Below are 17,014 nucleotides of genomic sequence, written 5' to 3'. Positions count from 1 at the left end.
TTTGGCATTGTATTTCTTTATATGGTTAATCTCATCCCCTAGATTGTAAACTCTAAGAGGGCAGAGACCAAGCTTCATGCTTCTTTGTATCTCCTTTAGTGCCTAGGATCATACTTTACATATCAGATCTGCCAATAGCTAGTGTTTATTGAATTGATTTGGATACAAAGCATGTTATTTGTTATGTACACTTTGCTAGTATGTTTACATTTTAATGTAATGTCAAAATATCAGTGCCACAGTATTAGAAAATATCTCTCAGAACCTTTTGCAGGATGCAAAATTAATAAACTAAAGAGGCATTGTCATTTGCTGGCTTCTCTCTGACTACTGGAAAGTCTCACATTCTGTAAAACCACAGGCTTCTCTTGGTTCTTGTTTACTCCATGCTGACATTTCTTGGTGACTCTTGGAGATGGGGGAAAAGTCTTATTAAATGATGAATACTGCTTCAGCAGAGTACTATTGTTTTAAGTTGTGAAGCTCCTGATGGTTTATATTAAGAGAACAATTAAAGTTTGCTTGCTGCTGATACACAAGTATTGCAGCTCTTTGCAAAACCTGTGTTAATTTTTAAATTGTCATCAGGTCATGTTGACAAAACAAAAATTATCTTGGTATTGAGGACAGATAAGGATTTTTAATGTCGGAATCAGTATCTCAATGGGCTGCTATTATAGACATAAACATATGAATTACCTGAAGAGGTGGGGGATTCTGATCATCTCACTCAGGTGTCTATTTTTTCTTTTTTCTTTTGTGTTTTTAAAACAAAAATGCTTTTGGTAGTGCCTTACATGCTGTAGGCACTTAAATGCCTTTTGAGATGAATGCTCAGCATTTCTTGCTCTTCTAATTCTGTTTAACTAATTTATTTGGGAGGATCACAAAACTGATCCCCTACTTTACAATGGATGAAATGAGCTATTTCGTTGTCCTGTGACACTTTCTGAGAAGCAGTGTTGCATAGTGGATAGTTTCAATCTTAAATCCAGAAGAACCTGGGCTCATTCAAGTCCTGCCTCTGACACTTACTGACTGTATGACCCTAGACATGTCATTTAACCTGGTAAAATTCTAGGCAGCTTACATTTTACCTTGCAGCAAGGGTGCCAACTTGCATTAGATGAAATAATTTCCTCATCAAGGAGTTTTTTAATGTCAATGAATCACAGGTCTAGGGCTATTGCTATCTCTATGATATTCTCATACTCAGTTCTTGTCTGTTTTCTCTACATTGGTTTTCTTATCTGGCTTCCCTGCTGCCTGGAACTTCTGAGAAAGGCCTTCAGCAGGGCCTGACTGCCGCTATTTCTATGTCTTTCAAATGTATTCCTAACCTACAGCTTTGTCCCTGTAGATATTTTGTTTATTTGGGGACCCAGATCTGTTTGTATTTCAGATCTTGCCTCTTCTTGATTAGGGTCTTTTAGGATCCTGGTCATCAGTGGAATACCACTAGATCTCTACAGTCTTGCTCTCACTTTTCTCACTGGCCACATGGGACAAGATAATTAAAATCACAGGAGACTATGGGGATAGTAGATTCCTCCAATAACATCTTTTGGATAGGTTTATTTTCTCTTTAAATATCAAACTTTGTGCATGTTATGGATATCAGTTAGCTCCTGGTTCCAGCATTATCTTAGCTCCCAGTCTTGCTAAGATTGCATTTCTGTGTTTTTTGTCAAGTTTCCTATTAACTCTGTCAAGTTAATGGTTATGAAATTCAAAGGTGTATTCCTTTTGATCCTATGCATTTTCCTTTTTGGGTATATAGTAATTAGGCTTATATTAACACAGAAAGAGTCTCTCATTTTATTAATATCTTACAGTTATGACAACAAACTTGCCAAAGAAAAGAATGAATATTTGGATTTTTGTTTTCTTTCTTTTTTCTTTTTCTTTTTGGCATCTGAAAGTATGTTACTGCCAATCACTGAACAATGAGTAATTCAGTTGCACTTTTGGAGCAGTGGACTATTACAGCATAATTTACTCTTAATAAGCAATTACTATCTCTTTGAGTTGGAATAGCTGAAATGTATATGTTGAAAATGGAAATTGTCACAGTCCTTGTTTTCTACTTCTTTTTAGTGGCTCTCTTTTTGGAATTTATTTACTCCATCCATTCAAGTTTAGTTGGATTCCAGCCAATACAATGATTTTGTTTATCCATTTAAGTCCTATCTCTTTATCTGTTTTTGGTTTTTATGATAGTAGCAGCGGATTCCTGAGTCAGAGTCAGATGATGGTCCACTATGATGCCTACTTTTCACTGTAAAGCCCAGTGCAAATGCACATAATGAAGGCTCCCATTTACATAGGGCTTTATGGTTTGTAACCACTTTTCTCATAATAACCATGTGAAGTAGGAAATACAAGTATTGTTATTCCCATTCTTTAGTAGGTGAGGAAACTAAGGCTAGGAATTTATGTGACCTACTCATGGTTGCACAACTTTTAAGTGGTAGAGATAGGATTTGAATTTGGGTCTTTTTACTCAATGTCTGATGTTTCCTCTGCTCCCCCTAAACACCACACTGTCTTTTAAGATGTCCATTAGATTGACCTTCCTTATAGTCACCTTTCTTTCATTTAATATGTGTTAATAAAAATAAGAGCTATATACCAAAATATGATAATAGAATTGCGATATTAAGTCTAGGAAGAAAACACTTTTTTAAATAAAAAAAGCAAAAGGATATCTATGCATACAAAAACGTGATCTTTCGATCTGACTTAGACATGGGCTTAAAACAAACAAACAAAAAAAAACCTTTCCAATATGGCACCTGTCATGGCTAAGTTTATTTCTGAACACTCAAAACTTTATGTCTTTTGTACTTGGAATTTTGGATTGAGACTGTGACCAATGGAAAAAGAAAAGAAACTCAGCATGGCACCTATCCAGCGAGTATCATATGAACATGTATTTGCTGGGCATTGGCTGAAAATCCTATTGACCTTATTCAAGAATAATGAATTAGGCTATGGTAGTGCTTGTTAAGTCTCTCTCTCATTAGACTATATAAATCATGCCAATTATTAAACCAGGCCTGTTCATTGTCTTATCCTGGCATTATTCCAGTTTTTTTTCCTGTCTTCTTGTTTTACTTAGTACAGAACCCTCAGATAGAAGCCTGTTAAAATAAGGACTATTATGGACTATTAATATTAATAACAATGGTAAAGAGAGATAGCATTTATATGGCGCTTGAAGATTTACAAAGTGCTTTAAATATATTATTTTATAAGATCCTCACAAAAACACTGTGAGGTAGGTGCTGTTATTATTCCTCATTTTACATGTGAAGATGCTGAGGCTGAGAGAGGTGAAATGAGTGTGACTGGCTCAGGATCATATTAAGTTTCCAAGGCAAGGTTTGAACTGAGGTCTTTCTGGTTCCGAGGGCCCTGCTCCATCCATCTCACCATGTGGCTACATATTGATTTAATGCAGTGTAACGTTTACAGCTAGTATATTATTGTCCCTCTCATGACCTTGATCCCCCTAGTTTATCAACCTTCCAAGTTTCATGGGCTTCTTGAATGAAACTGAAAGGAGTGGACTGGGACAGGCAATAGTGGGATTATATTTCATAGTTTTGCTTTATATTTTTGTACTTAAACAGTACGGATGCCAGAGTGTATAAGCACTCTGATGAACAGCATTCCTTCAATATTAAAGAGAGGGATATGTATAATTTTTGGGTAAACATTTAGCATGGATGTAGGCAGGCTGGTAAATGTTTCATAACCAGCTTGGGGAACAATGTATGCATAACATACTTTTAAGCGCATTATAAACAGCACAGTAGATAGACGGTTGGGCCTGAAGTCAGAAAGATCTGAGTTTAAATCCAACCTTAAACGCTTACTAGCTATGTGACCCTAGGCAAGTCACTTAATTTCTGTAAAATGAAAATTAGAATAGCACCATAGGGTTGTTATGAGGATAAAATGGGATAATATTTGTAAGGTGTTAAGCACAGTGCATGTCACATAATAACAAACATGTAATCTCTTCCTTCTCTTCTTCTTCTTCATTGTCGCCACCATCATCATCATCACTTTCTCAAATTTGCCAAGGACCTCAGGGTCAAATTTGCCCAGTTGCCTGTTTTTTTTTTTTTTTAATTTAAAAATGTAAAAACCATTCTTAACTCCTAGACTATACAAAAATAGGTAGTGGGGTTGTTCTAGACCCTGGTTCTAGACAATCAATAAGACAGTAAATCAAGCTTGGATTTGTAGTATTTGCCAATTTCCAAGGTGTAAATGCTCACAATGAAAATTTAGCAATTGACTGGCTCCGACATACCTGGGGATGTGGGGAAGATTCAACAATTTCCCATCCTGAACCTTATTCTTCTCTGTTTATTTCACAGTAAGAACTGGTTATTTTAAAGGGTACTCCATTTTATTGATGGATGTTGGGAGGGAAGAAGGAGTGGAGACATGAGAAATGGGGCAAAATATGCCCAGAAGGTTATGTAGGTAGTGATTTCTCCAGCTTAAGGGAAAGGAAAATCAGTAGTGAGAAGCCAAGAGATTCATTCTAAAATGTATTAAAAATGTCAACACATGCCTCCAATCTTCAGCAAAGCTTTACAACTCAAAGGATATGGAGGCCCTAGTGACATTTCTAGCTGTTTTGGTTTTCTAAAAAAGGTGCTTGATTACATCCTTTCATTTGTTTAATCATTTGATAAAAGTTTATTGAGCACTATGTTGTACATTTGTGCTGTTCATAGTAACACCTCCTTGCTCTTGAATTGTTGGGGAATAGAGAGTTACACACAAATGAATTTTCCATATAACTAAAGTTTAACTCATCAAATGCCAATTAAAAAGAAGTAAATAGAGGGGTAGAATGGCATTGTAAATAGAGGACTGGTCCTGAAGTCAGGAAGACCTGGGTTCAAGTTTTGACTGACATACACTATATGGCCCTTGGCAAGTAATTTAACCCCTCCATGGCCCAGTCTACTTTCAAAGGCTATCATTTAAAGATTAGTATTTCTTACACTTATGAAAATTTCAGGTCCAGAGCAAATAAAATAAATTAGTTATTTTGGATGAAACTTTTTCTCAAAGGTATTATATACTTGAAAGGTACCACATTCTTAAAAGACTTTCATCCCAAAATGTCACTTTATTTTGATTTTTTGGAACTGATGATGATCACCCTGAACATAATTTAATTATTTCTTGATTATGCAGTGTCTTTGTTAGGAAGTATTAAGTTATATAGGACTATTTGTTCCTACCCCAAAAGGTCCAGATTCCTGTGTTTTTTGATTTCTCACATTTATTTATTTTATTATTATTTTTTTTTGGGTGAGGCATTTGGGGTTAAGTGACTTGCCCAGGGTCACACAGCTAGTTAGTGTTATGTATCTGAGGCTGGATTTGAATTCAGGTCCTCTGGACTCCAGAGCCGGTACTCTATCCATGGTGCCACCTAGCTGCCCCTCTCACATTTATTTTTATAGGGGTTTTTTGGCCCCCTTCCTTCCTGTCAGATTTTTAGCTGTCATTTTCTGTTTTCAGTGTGTCTATCTTTAGTAACCTCTTTCCTCTTTTAATTTGCATCTTCTAATAGTCTATTGATGAAAATATCTGTGAATTATTAGAATAAAAGCAAATAGGCCCTGACTGAGGACCTAAAGACTTCTGTTATGAATAAGACACATATAAGGGTTTTATGACATCTATTTTGGTTGCTCAGAGGCCTTTTTTTCCACTTTCCTGATTTTTAGCCATGTTCCAGATAGTTAAGGACAGTGGATAGGTGACCTCAGAATTTTGACCTATACTTAGATTAGGTAATTAGGTATAGATGTGTCTCTACCTAGAGGAAGAACATATATTATGTTATTATGTTGTGCTATTATTGAGTTAGGAGCATCAAAAATATAAAATTTATATATTTATAATATGTTTAAGATAACTGACTTAAAAGAAAAGACAGTTCAAGATTATTTTAAAATTTATTTTCTGATTCTTGAGATATGCCAGAGTTGAGGCTGATGGGCAAAATGACCTCTGAATAAACGAAGTGAAACAATATATGTTATGGCTAAATAAATCAAATATTTAGCATGGTCTTTTGTCAGTCAAAAAGCATTTATTAAGCACTTACTGTGTTCCCAGAACTGTGCTGTGCACTGAGGATACAAAGCAAAGCAAAAACAGTCTCTGTACTCAAGGAGCTTACATTTGAATGGGGGAGACCACATTGTAAATAACTTAGTACACACAAGATATGTACAAAGTAAATGGAGAGTAATCTCAGAAGGGAAAGCACTGTCAGCTTGGAGGACCAGGAATGGCCTCCTACAGCGACTTGTGTTGAGACTTGAAGAAAGTCAGAGAAACCAGGAATTAGAGGGGAGGAGGAAGAATATTCCAAGAATGGGAGACAGTGCAAAGGCAAAGAGAAGGGAGTACAGATAGATTGTAGAGTGAATGGAGGGGAATAAGGCATAAGAAGATTAGAAAAGTGCTTAGGGACCATATTATGAGAGCTTTAAATGTCAAACAGAAGACTATTTCTGATCCTGGAGGTAATAGGGAGGCCACTAGGGTTTACTGAGTAGGCGGTGGTAACATGGTCAGAACTGCACTTGAGAAAAATCACTTGACAGCTGAGAGGAGAATGGGTTGGAGTAGGGGGAAACTTGAGACAAGAAGATCTGTTAGAAGGTAGAAGCAACAACATCTGACAATAGATTGGATATGTGTGATGAATGGAATTGAAACCTTCCTTCATATTTCAATTGATTTTGTACCTTTTTTATGAACTTAGCATGTATATTATGGTGATTTTTGTGAGTGCCATGACTTGCTGCTGCTGCTACTACTATTGCTGCTGCTACCACCACCGCTACTACTACTACTACTACTACTACTACTACTACTACTACTACTACTACCACCACCACCATCACTACTGTGACTGCACTATTAAACCGCTACTATAGTGCTGCTGGCATATACATAGCACTTTAAGGTTTTCAAAGTGCTTTACAAATGTCATCTCATATTATCCTCACAATTCTGAGATGTAGGTGGTATTATTCCCATTTTATAGATGAGGGAACTGAGATAGCAGAGGTTAAGTGACTTACCCAGGGACATAACTAATAAATGTCTGGAGCTGGACTGGAAATTAGGTCTTCCTGGCTCCAAGTCTGTCAGGTCCAGTGCTCTAACCACTGAGTCACCTAGCTCAGATCCTAGACTTTGATCTTCACTAGGGAGCAATTCACCTCTTCTTCTGTTACCCCCCTCCCCAAATGCATGGTACAATATTCTGACCAAGTAAGAACTTAACAAAATACTTATGTAATGCAATAGTCTTCACATTAACCTTCTACTTTGAAATAGGAAATATTGGGTTTTTTTCCAGACCCAGAAGAAAAGACCCCCTTTGTTTTTCACATTCTACCTTTTGCTCATGATTATGCAAAGTGTAAGACAGAAATTAATGGCTGTTCCATAGTGATATTTGGGCTGTGTCATTGTGACCAGGCTCCTTTCACAAACACTATTGGGACAAAAGGAAAGCCCTGGGTAGGAGCAAAATGATATATTTTGCTTCCTCAAAACCTTTCCGCCCCCTAGCCACTCTCCATCTCAATTTTTGTGCTGTGCTGTGAAGTGGGACCTCTGAGCAATCTGGGATTGGTACCATTACATCTGAGTGTGGACAGAAGGGACACTTTTCTTCACATGAGCCCTCACTGATGATGCTCAATGATGTTCACTCAGTGTTGCCAGCTTATCCCTCTCTATGCTGATTGGAAGAGGGAAGGAAGTGCCAGGAGAGAGGGAAGGGGAAAGGAAGAAATGAATGCGGAGTAGGGCAAAAAGAGGCATGGTTTTACTAAGTATCTTTAGGTAACCAGAGAGCAGAATGATGATCACTGTTTTAGCCTGTGTAAGAGAGCTAAACAGAAATGTATGAAAGAAACAGAAAATGTATATGCTTGTCTGCCTGCTGACAAAACACAGAGGCTATGCATTAAGAAAATTGATGGCTATGACATGAAGAAAATGTCTGATACTTTAAACACTTAAAAGTCATACTGTTTTAGTGCCTATGAATCTAGAGACATAAATATCCAATGTATGCAAACTCAACTGTAGCAGGGAAGCTAAAATCATAGATCAAACTTAAGCTAGTATGTTTCACATGGAGCAAATAACTTTTAATATCTGTATTGATTTAAAATTTGTGAAGGATATGAATAATTGATATTAGACTATATCTGAATGACTGTTTGCTCATAGACAAACAACTAGATAGTACGAAAAACACTGGTTAATAACAAAGTAACCCTAACTAGACCGTTAGTGCCATTTAATCTCCGTATCTTCTCTAACATTCTGTGCAGTGATTCCTATTCAGTAGGCACTTAAAAATATGTGTGAAATAATTCTAAGCCATTCACATCAAGGTCCAGGATATCTATCTACCTACCTACCTACCTATTTTTAAAAATTTTATTTTGAATTTATGGAATAAAACAAGCATTTCCATAACATAGTACAATAAAAAAGATGATTGCATGTGAAACTGCAAATCTACTATACACAACTGGCTACCTCTTTCAAATATACAACAAAATTATCATGTAAATTTCTTTTTTCTCTCCCTCTCCCCATCTGGCTACCATTAGATAGGTATATGTAATTATTATATGTTATAGTAATGTAATATAATATATATTTATTATATAATTACATGTGTACATATGTAATATATATATATGTAAAATTATTCTTTTCATACTTCTATTTATCAGTTCTTTCTCTGGATGCAGATAGCTTCTTTCTTCATATGTCCTTTATAGTTAATTTGGGTATTTATAATAGACAAAATAACTTATTCACTCAAACTCATTCTTAAAAAATATTGCTATTACTGTACACAATGTTCTCTTGGTTCTGCTCATTTCACTTCATTATTTTGTGTAAGTCTTTCCATGTTTTTCTAAAATCATTGAGCTCATCATTTCTTATAGCACAGTAGTATTCCATCACAAAAAAGTATGCCAAAGAAATATTCCTTTTGGCAAGTAATTTGGATAAATAGATTAAACTATGGAAAGATCAACATAACATTTCCTTAAAGGCTAGTTTTGTCTGCTTGATTTTTGCAAAGATACTCACAGCGGGTAGCGCAAAGAAAGAAATGCCAAGGAGAGCAAACCCTGCAGAAAGCAATCTTCCGAGCCAAGTTAGAGGAGTTTTATCTCCGTAGCCAATCGTTGTCAATGTGATCTAAAAACAAAACAAGCAGAACGTGCAACTTAAGTATGTATGAGGAAATTTAGGAACTGTGTTTGGGAGGCAAAGTTACTTTTCTACTAAATCATTTTCTGATGTGTCTGGTTGGCCCCCTTGATTATAGGGTTTTAATTTTCTGTGACATACGACAGAATGCCTCTTTGAGAAAAGGAATAATGCACATACTTGCCCTTCTCCTAAATGTAATTTTTTGATCTTAGAAAATATCTTTAAAAAAAGAATATTTAAGTGAACAAACATTCATCCATGCCACTGCAAGACTGTCATAGATAGGTGGGTTCAGAGTGAGAAAGGTCTATAACACAGTCATTGAGTTAAGCCTAGAAATTCCTTATAAATATCAGAGCTAATTTTCAGGTTCTATCCATTAGAAGCTTTAGAATTGATGTCTTTCTAATATGGAAATGTTTTACATGATTGCACTTGTCTAACCTATATCTGATTGCTTACTGTCTCAGGGGAGAAGGGAGGAGAGAAAGGGAAGGATAGAATTTGGAATTTAAAACTAAAAAAAATGTTAAAATTGTTTTAACATGTAATTGGGGAAATTATATATATGTATATATAAAATTGATGTCTTTGAAAAAATGCACTAATCCATTACACTTTTCTGCAAAAGAGATTAATCTTTTTCTGTGGACTTCTGGAGCTCATTATAATAACCAGAGGGATATATTGCATGATCTGATCATGGCAAAAACATCAGATTTAATAGTTTGTCATTATATCTCATGTCTTAGCCTGGTTATCACAGAACAGACTTAAAAATACTGACTCTCATCTTGAAAAATCAATTATAAGAAATTATATATTCACAGCCATGCTCAGGGTATCCTATGTATTTTACCCACTCTGCTAAAGGGATTCAATTAATTGACAAGTATTTATTAGGCATTATCCACTAGGCATTGTGCTAAGCACTTGGGTTCCAAAGAGAGAAGTGAAGCTATCTTTATTCTCAAAGAGCATATATTCTATCAGGGACACAACACATATACACATATGTAGAATATCCCTGAAATAAAGATGAGGTAGTTTTTTGGAAGGAGTGCATGAGCAACTGGGGGAAGACTTCATGTGGTGCTTGAGTTGAATCTTGAGGAATACCAGGGTTCAAAGAGGCTGAGGTCAGGATAAAGAGTATTCTAGGTATTGGAGTTAGACAATCAGTATAAAGACACAAAGGGAGTTGCTGGAGCGTTGTATGTGCACAACAGTATCTAGGCTACGGCTAGACTGCCTCCCGTCTCCTAATTACTTCCTATTTATCCGGTATATATCTTGCTTTGTATAAATTTGTTTGCATGTTGTCTCCTCTATTAGATTGTAAGCGCCTTGAGAGCAGGGACTGTTTTTTGCCTCTTTTTGTATTCCCCAGAACTTAGCATAATGCCTGGTATATAGCAGGTATTTGATAAATGTTTGTTGATTGAATGAAGAGTATGTGGAGGGGAGTAATGTGTAAAAAGATGGGAAAGGTCAAAAGGGAGTACTGTTCGGTCTCCTCCATGTCAATTCAATTCTCTCTATAGTATATGAGAGTGGGATTTTTGTAAACTGAGAGAATGACAACCAGGATGCCCTTCTGTATGTTTACATATGAGAACTTCTCTTCTTCACCTTCTTTCTGTGCTTCAGTTGAGAGATTCTCTACCTTAATGCCTACCATGACCACAAGGTACTCAAAGAAGCTATATCCAGCCTCATAATGCTTGGATAAAGCAGCCTGAGAGTTCTCTTAAGTTAAATCCCATTTTTCCAGCATTCACTATCCTCTGCTCCTTTTTATTTTTTTAATTTTTTTTTAATTTTTAGGCAATTGGGGTTAAGTGACTTGCCCAGGGTCACACAGCTAGTAAATGTCAATTGGTATGAGGCAGAATTTGAACTCAGGTCCTCCTGACCTCAGGGCGGGTACTCTATCCTCTGCGCCACCTAGCTGCACCCCCCCCCTGCTACTTTTGAAGCAGCACAGGTAGGCTAGAAGACTGGTTTTTGTGGAGGACTTGGGCCTGGGGTCAAACTTGGGAAGAAAGGAGACTCTACAAGGGAAGGGTGAGTTTTCTTCTCCCTGCCTAGAAGAGCACATTGCTTGTGTCCTGCAGGGTGCAGTGAGAACTTGGTCCCATATCCAGTTGTCAGTGACAAGTCTTTTTACATTTATTTTTGGATATTTTGTTGATGACTTTGTACACATCATCATCATTTCCAAATGTATCTTGCCCCTAATGCACTCTCTGTAATATTGAAAATTCAGTTAAGAATGAAGAAATTTAAGAAAATTAATTTATGAAAAACCAACAGATAAGATGAGCATATAGGGTAATACATGCAACATTCTACTTCCATAGTCTCTCAGCTCTCAACCAAGAGGAGGGATATTGTTTATTTTCTGGGGCCAAGTTTGGTCACTGCATTTAATCTGAGTTTGGTGTTGATGCTCTTCTTACATGCTACTCCATGACTGGAATGCAATCCCTCCCCATATCCAGCTTTTAAATCCTCAGTTTCTTTTCAAGCTCATCTCACAACCATTGGCTTCTTTGTAAAGTGTTTCTTGATGTCCCCAGTTGCTAATCTCTCTCTTCCTAAGTTACCTTGTATAGTTATCCTTTCTACATTGTAGGAGTTAGGGGTATGGCACTCCACAACCTGGAAAATTTGCATGAAATTTTTGGTTCTCCTTTTGTACCAGAGAAGTCTGAATTATTATGGTGTTAAAAGGTAAAATATTAAAGATAAGATAAAAGATAAAAGATATACATATATTTTATGCATTTTTGAGTTTCTAAACTTTTTCTGTGTTGTCTGCTGGCCTTCATGTGTTATCTGTGGCTTCTACAAAACTCCCCCAAAATTTCCATTTAATTTCTTATGCTCACCCAAGATATATCAAAATGATGATGGGGAAAGTTGTGATGTGGAAGGGATAATTGTATTTATTTCATACATATTTCATATGTACTTATATGGGTATGTGTTGTTTTCACTGACAGAATGTAAACTCCCTGAGGACTAAGATTACTGTCATTTGTTTCTAGCACAGTGCTTAGCATGTAATAGGTACTAATAAATGCTTATTGATTGATTGATTAGTAAAAGCAGCAATTTCATTTTCTCTCACTGATGTTGACCATAGGTTAGGTTGTGAGTTTTCTCCTGCCAGGAATGCTTGGTATTCATGACAATTTGCATAGTGAAAGTTTTATTTCCAGGCATGTTCTAGATCAGATCAGGACCTAGGTTCCTCATAACTTAGCCCAATTGATTCATCCAACTTAGAGGTCAATCTGCCTTCTGCTGTATCTGTGATTTTCCCTGGTTTAAGCTACACATTTAAAAAATCTTTCCTTAGTAACTAAAAAGTGCTCAATATTTATCAGCTGATTCTTTGCACATTGGTTGAGGTACAGGAGGAAACTGTCTTTCTCTTCTCTCATCCTAAATGGACCAAAAATTTATTTCTATCTTCCTATAATCTTTCTGATCCTTGGCTTGCCAAACTCAATAAAATTTTGTTTTTTTGGAAGTGAGTATTGGCACAAAGTTATCTGGGAAGTTGTTGTAATGTCCCCCACACTTCTTTTCCTCTCCTCTGCTTTTTTTCATTCATGAAGCAATTAGATAGCAACATATCTATTGGGATCTATATCCAGAACAAGCCTATAACATAGCGTTGTACACGGAACCTGATTCCCACTTTGTACTTTATCGATATGCAGCCTGCTTTCAGAGAAAAACAAGGCACTGCAGACATGATCTTCATGACTCATTATCTTTGGGAGCATTTCAGCCCCATCATCTTCGGGAGCATTTGGGGCACACCTTTTATCTTTATTATAGACAGTCAACAGATGTGCTCTCTGGAAAATTCTTCATTAATCTGACCTTCCAGAAAAGGACGTTGACCTTGTAAGATAACTACAAGTTATAATGGCAGGTCAAGTCAGTATTGATTGCATCTTGTCATATTTGTGTTGCCATCATAAATGGTGCTAAATAAGGTTGTGCATTGGCTCCAGATCTATTGAACTGTAGGGAACAAGATGACATAAAACCTACCCCTCTATAGAGCTCCTGAGACTACTTTAGGTCTCCATTATGCTAGGAATACCTATGCAGGAGCCTCTCTTTTGCCAATGAATGGGCCCCAGAGACACTGAGCAAAGGCATCAGATAACTGATGCCTGATGTCTTTACGAAATCAGCACAGTGCTTATGATAAATGAGGCAACAATTGTTTTGTCTTTCATTTATGAAACCATGACTCACTGTGGAAAATCTTCAGTAGTACAGCTTACCTAAAATAAAAAAAAAAACAAAACACCAAACCTCACTGAATTAAATATGTTTTTTTCCAGAGAAGGAAGTTTATTAAGTACCTACTATATGCTAGGTGCTGTGCTAAACGCTTTGCAAACATGATTTCATTTGATTTTAACAATAACCCTGGGAGATAGGTGCTATTATTATCCCAATTTTGCAGTTAGGAAAACTGAGGCAGACAGAAGTTAAGTGACTTGCCCAGGGTCACAGACCTTGTAAGTAAGTGTCTGAAGCTGGATTTAAAGTCAAGTCTTCGCGACTCCAGGTCCAACTCTCTATGTATCTACTATAATACCTAGTTGCCTCTAAGAAAAGAGGATTAAACACTGATAAAGGAAACTTGGTGCATCCTTTGATAGACTTATAGCTATTATTCTCCCCTCCCACCCCCCACCCCCTACTGCTTTGTGTTCTGGGATAACACAGCAGGATGAGGGGAGGGAAGGGAAAAAAAAGGAAAAAGGAAAAGAAAAACGAATACAATAACTTTATTATGTATTTAAAAGGAAGAGTAAGTTGTACATAACATGTGCAGTTTCATGTGCAATCATCTTTTCAAAAATTATGCTATGTTATGGAAATGTTTGTTTTATTCCATAAATTAAAAATAAAATAAAAAAAGCAATTCAAGCATTGGGAAAAGTAAGGGAAGGTGCTAGACTTTAAGCATTGGACTTCATTCTGTTCAGTTCAATTCACTGCATATATTAAGCTTCTACTAAATGTCAAGGCACTTTGCCAAGTGCTGGAGATGCAAAGACAAAACAAAAATGAGTTCCTGTCCTCTAAGAACTTATATTTTCACAGTTATATAACCTGCATACAAATAAGTAAATATTAAGATAATTGAGCACAAAGGAGCACTAAGTATTTACTGGGGGATAGTGGTGGTAGGTATAAGGAAAAGCTTTGTTTAGGAAGTGAATGTTGAAATGAGCCTTGAAGTATGTTAAGAGGCCAAGGTGAGGAAAGAATTTTATTCATTTTAAGCATGGGAGACAGCCTTGGGAAAGGCATTGAGATGACAGAAGAAATATTGAGATGGGGCCACCTAGTAGGCAACTCTGGTTGGATCATACGTTGCAGGAAGGGGAGTAATATAAGACAAGTCTGGAAAGGCAGATTGAAGCCAGATTGTAGAAGATCTTAATCGCTAGGCTAAGGAGTCTGTGTTTTATTCTAAAGGCAATGGGGATCCAGTGAAGATTTTTGAGCAGGTGAGTGATGTGATTAGACCTATGCTTTAGGAAGATTATTTTGGCAATTGTTGGATTAGAAAAAATGCAAACCTGGAATTAATTAGAAAGTTTTTGTAATAGTGTAGGTGAGAAGTGATGAGGGCCTGAACTAGGTGGTAGTGACATAGGTAGGAGAGAGGGGCCAAATGTGACAGATATTGTTGGGGCAAAATGGACAGGATTTGGCAATTAACTGTATATGAGGTGGGGTGAGAGAGAAGGAAGAGTCAAAGACGATTCTAAAGTCATTAATCTGAAGATTGGAAGAATAATTATGCCCTCAATAGTAACAGGGATGTTTGGAGAAGGAGTTTAGGGGAAAGGTGTATTCTGCTTAGAATATATCAGTTAGAAATGTTGACAAGACATCCAGATTTTTTTTTACAAACCCCACTGAGGTCAACTATTTTGATACTGAAGAATACATGCATATACAGGTGAGAGTAAGCATGGGTGCAAGATTGCTAAAGAGAATAAAGAAGAGATCAGTAATGGTGAGGTAGGTTCCATTTATGAAAAAAGGGTATTGATAGATTATGACTATACACATTTAACTATTCTAGGAATATTAATGGTAGAAGTACTTGGTCACATATGTGTTGGTGAAAGGACCAATCCTTCTATTACGAGTTAATAATATCTAATTTTATTCAATGTAGATTTTTTTAAGTGAATGAATTGAAACATAGTATATATGAGCTAATAAAATTATGGGTCCTTTTATAAAGGACTCTTATTCTTTATAGCTTGAGAAACTTTTATGTTACATATGAAGATTCATCAAAATATTTTTATGTGGTAGAACAATTAAAATGAACTCTGATTTTATGTAAAATAGTTTTATTTATGCATACATGTGTGTAAATATGTATAAGAAAGGCATGATTGAGAGAGATTTTTTCTACTTCTGTTACTTTACTTCATTTAGGTTCACTTTAATTTTTCTTAGGTCCTTTTTGCAGGGGGAGAGGGAGCTGGAGTTAGAAGGCAGTCCTGTGATGTCTCTGATACAGGGAATGAATAGTGTGGAAAATTTCTTCACTGATGTGAATTGGTAATTGGTATGTAACTTATATTCTTGGAGAATTGCCTGGAGCACTGGGAAGTTAAATGACTTGCTCAGGGTCACATAGCTACTATGAGTCAGAGGCAAGATATGAACCTATTTCTTCCTTACTTCAAGGCTGACCTACTTGCTATGTCACACTCCTTCTCATTTTATATCTATGGTGAGTAGAAACAAGCTTACTGGCAGCAGCTAGGTGATGCAGTAGATAGAGCACCCGCCCTGAAGTCAAAAGGACCTGAGTTCAAATCTGGCCTCAGACCAAACACTTGACACTTACTAGCTGTGTGACCCTGGGCAAGTCACTTAACCCCAATTGCCTAAAAATTTAAAAAAAAAAGGAAAGAAATAAGTTTACTGGCAAGAATGGATTAATTCCTTCTTCAAGAAAACATCTCACAATTTCATGATTGTTATCATTTTCAGAGAGCTTGAAGTGATCTGTCCAATGTCACATAGTTCATTATTATAAGAGATGAGACTAGAACTAAAGGGTTTTAACTTCTAGTCTTGTTCTATTTCTTCTCTATCAAATTGACATGCTCTATATCTCCAGGTATACAATTAGGGGACCTCCTAATTTCAGGCTGGTTAGCCTGACACTTTTATTTTTTGTCATCTGTTTGCTAAATATAATATTTTTCCCTACGATCTGAACCCTGCCTTTGAGACCAGGTTTCCCTGACTTTCAATATGGGAGGTTTCCTTTTCCATTTAGAAGCTTTGAATATAGTCATCCATTTGTATCAGGATCCTGGTCCTGTTATAACTGAAATCTCTTTCATCTTTGCATTTTGGAGATGGAGTCACTGGGAGATGTTCTTTGTAAAATGTCTAGAACAGAAAGGTTTTCCACTTAACTTTTACCTTTTATAAAATAAAAATCTCTGCTTCTGTACCCATAGTGACAACTTTTGGTCTTCAGATTGATTCACTTAATGAATCAATATCAACAAACACATGCTATGGATGGGCAATAGGTTTTGTAATTCTAGAAGCTCAGAATCTTGGAAGATTTTTATTCATATAGTGCAGTGTGTGTGTGTGTGTGTGTGTGTGTGTG

At 36.4% G+C, this 17,014-nt stretch overlaps 1 protein-coding gene across 1 annotated transcript in view; it reads right to left on the bottom strand.

Annotated features, from left to right (window-relative positions):
- The window catches only part of KCNQ5 (potassium voltage-gated channel subfamily Q member 5), a 680,699-nt gene that overhangs the window by 99,278 nt on the left and 564,407 nt on the right, over positions 1–17,014 (bottom strand). The window contains exon 6 of the mRNA XM_027852966.1: positions 9,184–9,294. Coding sequence (XP_027708767.1) covers positions 9,184–9,294 — 111 coding nt within the window. The remainder of the gene's footprint in view (positions 1–9,183; positions 9,295–17,014) is intronic.

Source organism: Vombatus ursinus, unplaced genomic scaffold (assembly GCF_900497805.2).
Source record: "Vombatus ursinus unplaced genomic scaffold, bare-nosed wombat genome assembly UNPS02009835.1, whole genome shotgun sequence".
Taxonomy (NCBI): domain Eukaryota; kingdom Metazoa; phylum Chordata; class Mammalia; order Diprotodontia; family Vombatidae; genus Vombatus; species Vombatus ursinus.
Note: the sequence above shows the minus strand (reverse complement) of the source record. Positions and strands in the feature narration are given on the sequence as shown.